Source organism: Phanerochaete carnosa (assembly GCF_000300595.1).
Source record: "Phanerochaete carnosa HHB-10118-sp unplaced genomic scaffold PHACAscaffold_13, whole genome shotgun sequence".
Classification (NCBI taxonomy): Eukaryota; Fungi; Basidiomycota; class Agaricomycetes; order Polyporales; family Phanerochaetaceae; genus Phanerochaete; species Phanerochaete carnosa.
Window position 1 is genome coordinate 986,465 of NW_006767640.1, and position 6,275 is coordinate 992,739.

A 6,275-nucleotide genomic window follows, 5' to 3' on the forward strand; every position below is an offset into this window, starting at 1 on the left:
CTGGCAATCAATTTACTACACCTTTGCACTCAGACAGTGTACTGTGTAGAGACACTTCAGTGAGAGCTGAGTTCTGGGATAGTGCACAGTTCAGAGGAGAATAGGCATCTATACAGATGCCAGTGGCTAAGCATTTATTGAGCCTATTACAGAAGAATATTTGTATTTATATCGGTACTTGATAAGCCAGTGGCTTCGAGCAATGTTTTATACAAATCGCTGGTGATGTGTGCCAGTAGCCGGTGGCAACCTGTGAAGCCCAGCGGGATCCGGTGTGTCTCACTGCCACCCACTGTTACTCACTGATACCCACCAGCCAACAGCGGCAGCCACTGGAGACTAGCACTGGACTTCACTGGATACCAGTGGGTGCCGGTGAGTACACCCCATATTCGGTGGAATTTGGTGTAGTTGTCAGTCCCGGGCATATTACTGGAAGAACCTGCCCCGCACCAGCGCCGGAATCCTTTCCTCGGAGGACCCCAGCTTGATCACCCCTTTTCCCTTCTCCATTCGCAAGGCGCCGGGTACTATACAAATTCATTCTTAATGGCCTTCTTGTTTTGACTGTAGTTCTGCCGTCGTAAACATTGCGAGCCACGATAAGTAGCTACTTTCACTTTGCTCACTTTGCTAATACCTATTTGTCAGAGCCTTTGTGGCGCGGCGTTCCGTGGTGGGCTCGAGCCTGCCCAAGTCGGCTTCGAGCTCGCGCCTCGAGCCACCAAGTTCCTCTCATCCGCTATCGAGAAATGGTGGATATTCCAAAGCCGCGGCTTTAGCGATGAGTGAAGTGTGGGATAACACATGCCTTGGGGGTCCGAGTGTTTCCCATGTGTACTGTTGGCATCCAACGTTATCGGCCTGATCTTCCCAGTCATTTCCCGGCAATAAAGAGTAGAGCCAATGGATATATACGACAGCGTTTCCTTGGACAAGCCCTGGAACCTCGCACGCTTCGCTCACGAGTACTCTGCCTCTTCGACCTCGACCTTGCATAGAAAGCCCGCGCGTGACACGATCCTCCAGTTAGCCCGGAACTCCCGAGACATGTCTGGACGTCGCCGTACGCGATATCCACACGTATACCTTTATACCATCGCTGAAGCTGTATAAGCAAACACGACTCGCAGGACGCAAGATGATGACAAAGTCATCATACTCGAATTGAAATCGCCAATCCACGTTGATCGCTTTACACAGCCCAACGGTGAGTACCGTCTGGATATACCCAGGTCCTTGGTATGATCGTCGCGCCCGCAGATTCAAGGGTAAAGGTTGCCGCAGAGATTGCTGCCGATGCACTATTCGACCCCGTGCGTGGTGAGCAGTTGCCCACTTTTTTCCTGAGCGCGTCCCCCCGACTGATGTCACTTCTAGGTATCATCTCATGCCTCGGCTGCAGTGGAGATCAAGAAATTTTCAAGAAACTCCACCTTGCTCTCGCACGAGGTACTGCCAAGGGTGCACACCTGTTTATAGCGATTGATGATCGAACGGGCCACGTCATCGGAACCATTTCTGCCTATGCGCCCGGGACATCTATTATGGGACAGTAAGCATTTCATTCCCGGATTACTTCGCCCTTGTTGATAAGATAGTTTAGTGATGAACAACAGGGAGAGGGGTTTGCTGACTTCCTCAAGGAACTCCCTCCGAACCTGAGATTCTTTTGGGAAGTAGTGAGTATCATTGTAGCCCAGCATTCTTCATCATAAAACAGAGCCGAGTGTTGTGCGCCTTTTGTTGTAGACCGCTCCGAATATCCTCGCTGGCCTCGACAGTCTCATAGACAAGAAACTTGGGACTACTGGAGGGAAGCTACCAGCCTGGGCCGTCAACAGCTTCGCCGTAAAGCCCGACTGGAGACTCAAAAAGGTCGGAAAGACTCTGTTGAAAGCTGTCGAGGATGAGGGGTGTGCTTTTCCTTGTCTCTTAGCGACCTTTTGCCTAAGCTTCCACCTGTAGGTGAGGCGAGATGAACCCGACCCGACCAAAAGGATGCCGATTCTATGCGAGGCATCTAACAAAACGAATGTATGATAAAGCAGCTTCTCAATTTCGTGATATGCGTGCTTACTGTCTCCTAGATCAAGATTGCTAAAGCCTTGGGGTTTGACGAGCTGATAACTGTGAAGCCCGAGTTCCCACAAGTGCTCCTTCCGGAGTTCACCATTCTCCGCAAGAATGTCAGCGGTTAGAAAAGAAGGTAGAGACGCTTGGACGTCGCGCAGATCGTTTGCGTATATAGCTGTGGTATACAAACTCTTCTTTTGACTTGTTACGTCCTTTGTGCGCGTGCGGTTTTAAATGATAATCGAGAGAATCTAGGAGTATTCACCGAGCAACAAGAGATCATATTTTCACGAAAGGCCTGGGATTATCTGCACTTTGGCTCACGCGACCTCGGGTTATAGTCTAAAAAAGATCGTCACTGAATAATCTTCTGTTGCCACACCTTTTTGTCCGAGGACTTGGCGGACAAGAGCGACCTCGCTCACTAGTACTCATTCCCCTCAGGAGCGTGAGGCTGGAGCGGAACCGGCGTGGCGCGCTCCATCATCGAGGCGTGATCCAGAGGGACCCCGCTGACTCAAATCGGGCATTTAGACCAAATCTCCGAACTTGCACGTAGCGGACGAGATCCAAAGCAAAGTAAGGATTATCATTTGCGTTTTAGGCATAATGACTAGTGACCAGCGGAATTGGTAGGGTGGGTATGCTCCAGAGTGAGGAAGTTCTGCAATTACTTCCGCCGTTCCAAATGCATCTTTACGTATGTTATGCACTAGTCTTAATCGACATGGATTTCGCTAAATAGTCGATTTCAGATGTCCGACTTACTAGCCGACAGCGTTTGCCTGTCGGGGTTTTAAGCGGTGGAGAACGAGACTCAGCCTGACTCGGTGGCGCCCTGCGGTCGGTCTTTCATTCACTCTCGTTCCTTGCCGCGAATGTACTGGCGGACGTTATCGAGGAGAATCGAGACAGTTTATTCTACATCGACCGGTACCCAATGCCCGACTCCTCGGTGCGCGCAAAGAGGAGATCTGCTCGCGCAGAACGCGACGGTCGCCGGACGATCGTGCTCCGCAACTTCGTCTGGAGGGGGGTAGTGTGCTTGTCGACGGCGCATTTTATCGTGAGTGGCGAAGTCGTCTGCGGTGCTGGCTGGTTCGCGTCCAGCGACGACGTACAGGAGTGCCTTGAAAAACATCAAGCATGCGTCTGATACCAGCCCCGGCTCATCGTCGCGAGCTACAACTCTTGCCCGCCCGCTCGGATGCACCGTCATCGAATCGAATCTTCTTTCCACGTCGCTGCTGACATTCAGTCCACAAGAGCTCGCTACAATTTCCTGTCCTCTTTGGCCGACTAGGGAGAGATGGCTTTCAAAATCCTAAGCGTTACGTTGACAACTATTATGAGCAAACCGGCGGGGGCGCGATCACTGAAGCGTGCAGGACAGGCCCCGCTAACCAAATCGGGAATCCCTGAAATGAGTTCGTCGCAGACTTCCGTCGTACCGCATATTTGAGTTCCCCAACCTGCATGGTGCTCATAGTAAACTTACTGATTATCCTACATCATTGGCGCGGGCTCGCAAGGTATGCGTGGCCGACGAGATCAAAACGCAAGGTCTCGGCAATGGCTTGTCCCTCGCGTTTTAGGCGTAATGACTATCAACGGAAGCGCTACTGGCCCGGAATTGGTAGGTATACTTAAGGTGAGAGATTGCTCTCGGCAGTCCGTTATACCCCCTATCATATCTTTTACAGCGTTGAGAGTGGGTGGCCCCTGGGTCCCCTATCCTGTGCGTTATAGAAAGGTCAGCGAGCACGTACCTTCCGTCATTCCATCCACAATGTCTGACGACGAGTCAATGCACTCCTCCGCAGATGAAGCAATTCCCCCATCTCCCGGCCCAACAGACTTTTCACCCAAGCATCCGCGTCTGCGGGCTTTAAATGCGGTCATCGCCGACAAAAGCGTGCTCGCCGAGGCAGCTTCCAGTGGGATATTCCCCGTGCATCCCGACGATCTCATCCTCTATTACGGCGTGAATGGCCCCAACTCCAAGTGCGCACTCTGTCCCTCACCAGCCGTCACGTACCGCTTATCCTATATTTTCACAGGCCAGATCGTATCGACTTCATGTCTCACACAGACGGCGAGATTCAGCGCCTATTCCAAGCGTGCGAGCCTGCGACTTTCGGGCGCAACCAGCAAGACGTCTTCGACGAGTCCTATCGCAAGGCGGGCAAGCTCGACAGGAGGAGCTTTGCGTCAACATTCGACCCCGATCGCTCGGGCCTGATGCGATCCATCAGCGATGTCCTTCTTCAAGGGTATGGCCCGAGGAAAATGTTGCGGACGGAGCTCCACAATTTGAACGTCTACGGCAAGTCCGCGCAGCGCTGTCAGGAGGCGCTCACTCATTTGTCCCTTCATTAGGCCCTGGATCGTTCTTCAAGGCCCACAAGGACACACCGCGGGCCAAGAATATGATAGGTTCTCTCGTGGTCGTACTCCCCACGCCGCACGAGGGCGGTACCCTCGTTTTGCGCCACCACGGTCAAGAACTCAGGTTTGATTCATCCAAGGTACTCTCGCAAGCTTCTTCTACTTCTATCGCCTTCTCTGCTTTCTACGGCGATGTCAAGCATGAGGTGGAGCCGGTGCAGTCGGGGTATCGGGTCACCCTTACCTATAATCTCTATATCGTCAACTCAGAAGATAAAGGCCCTCCCGGGAGCACATCATTTGAGGAGGCCCTGAAGGAAGCCTTTAACGCACTCCTAAACGACACTAGCTACCTGTCTGGCGGCGGCTACATCGGGTTCGGTCTACGACACGAGTATGCGGTGTACGATGACCCGACCGAGTCACAGCACTCGCTGTGCGCTTTCTCCGACCTGCTCAGTGGGGCACTCAAGGGCAAGGACGCGGTGCTGGCCAAAGTGTGCCGGGACCTCGGCCTCAAGGCGACGCTGCAGATGGTCTACCACGGCGACGCCACGGGCAAGACCGTGATGTGCCCGGGGGTCGCCAATTTCGGCACGGCAGGCTTCTGCGAAGAGACCCCGTCGGACCACTTGTGTGAGTTCTATCACGGGAAGGTTATCGGTGTTGAACAGGAGTGCTATGACGATGGCGACGACATACCGAAGAGGGATCTTGTCGTGAGGTGGGCGACGGAGCTGCGGCCTGAGGACGTGTCGAAGCGCGGCGCACCTTATGCCGCGTACGGCAATTCGCCGACCCTCGAATACATGTACAGCGCGATGTGTCTCGTTGTCGAGGTTGGGCCGGCGAGGGCGAGGGCGGCTTTGGGCTGATATAGCGGCAGTCAGAACAGTAAAGATACCGAAGGTGACGCTGCCACTATGTGGATTATGCATTAGTCTTGCTCAAATGTAAGTATTTGACAACGGACTCGGGATATTTCTTCAATGTTATAAATAGCTTCTATTTGCAAAGAATTGATTTGAATGTAGAACAGCAGCAGATATCACGCCACGACCACGCTGCTCGTTCCAGTCTCAAGGTGAGGTATCGGGCACGTAGAATAAGGATGGGGGGAGCTGGACCCGCAAGAGCCCCGAGTTTCGTATTTGAGGGGATTGGCATTGGAACAGCACCTGCGCAAGGCAGAATGATACAATTAAGTAAGTATATAAGTAAGCTCAAGAGCCACGTTAACTGTTGTATACCAGAGGCATCATAGAAATCAAACGGAAGCCAGGCGATTCTATCGCCCAGCTTTGAATCGTGCGGCGTAGACTCGGTCAAATTGAGTTTTGTAGATGGACAGGCGGTGTAGTACAGCAGGTGCCGCTTACAGCTCAGTCTCCTCACAAAGCACGCATATCACGGCTTTGTGTGGTGAGGCGTGCCCTCCGCTCGTCTTCTACTCCCAAGACCGGTGGTGGTACATAAGCTACCTGCCCCACCATCGAGGCCGAGCCGACTCGGAGGATAAGCAGCAACAGGGGTTCAACCCGCTCAGGTGACTCAATAATATAAAGCGTGCCGTTCTTCTCTTGGAAGTGAGGTCTATGGCGCCACTGGTGTGAATTAACCTTGAGCAGAGACAGTCTAGAATTTTTCAGGAAGCCATGGACAAGCTACGGCATCGTTCTGATGGGACAATGATACAGCGAGCAGCCCCCGTTACTGAAAAATCTGTATCTCAGACCGTTCCCGCGGAAATGTCAAGCCACCTAGCTTATCGCGGCGGCCTGATTGTAGTCGGCCGATCCTTCTTCCCCTCG

General features: G+C 52.8%; 2 protein-coding genes across 2 annotated transcripts; both read left to right on the plus strand.

Annotated features, from left to right (window-relative positions):
• The first annotated feature begins 600 nt into the window (after nucleotides 1-600).
• PHACADRAFT_265455 (uncharacterized protein) lies at nucleotides 601-2,342 on the plus strand. Its single transcript, XM_007401766.1, has 8 exons — nucleotides 601-1,066; nucleotides 1,118-1,210; nucleotides 1,264-1,323; nucleotides 1,381-1,555; nucleotides 1,607-1,682; nucleotides 1,753-1,914; nucleotides 1,969-2,037; nucleotides 2,091-2,342. The coding sequence occupies exons 1-8, from the start codon at nucleotides 907-909 to the stop codon at nucleotides 2,199-2,201; spliced, it is 906 nt and encodes a 301-aa protein (XP_007401828.1). The 5' UTR covers nucleotides 601-906; the 3' UTR covers nucleotides 2,202-2,342.
• Nucleotides 2,343-4,155: 1,813 nt separating this feature from the next.
• Nucleotides 4,156-5,430, plus strand: PHACADRAFT_154357 (uncharacterized protein; the record flags this gene model as incomplete). The annotated part of the gene is made up of 2 exons (XM_007401767.1): nucleotides 4,156-4,420; nucleotides 4,456-5,430. 2 exons carry the CDS (start codon nucleotides 4,156-4,158, stop codon nucleotides 5,337-5,339), a joined length of 1,149 nt encoding a protein of 382 aa, XP_007401829.1. The 3' UTR covers nucleotides 5,340-5,430.
• Nucleotides 5,431-6,275: the final 845 nt, after the last annotated feature.

What these genes read in the sequence shown, in the direction of transcription:
- PHACADRAFT_265455 (XM_007401766.1), top strand. Translation starts at nt 907, where the DNA reads ATGGATATATACGACAGCGTTTCCTTGGACAAGCCCTGGAACCTCGCA. An exon ending in TCGCTTTACACAGCCCAACG is followed by an intron (nt 1,211 to 1,263) that starts GTGAGTACCGTC and finishes TCGCGCCCGCAG; the next exon opens with ATTCAAGGGTAAAGGTTGCC. An exon ending in AGGCATCTAACAAAACGAAT is followed by an intron (nt 2,038 to 2,090) that starts GTATGATAAAGC and finishes ACTGTCTCCTAG; the next exon opens with ATCAAGATTGCTAAAGCCTT.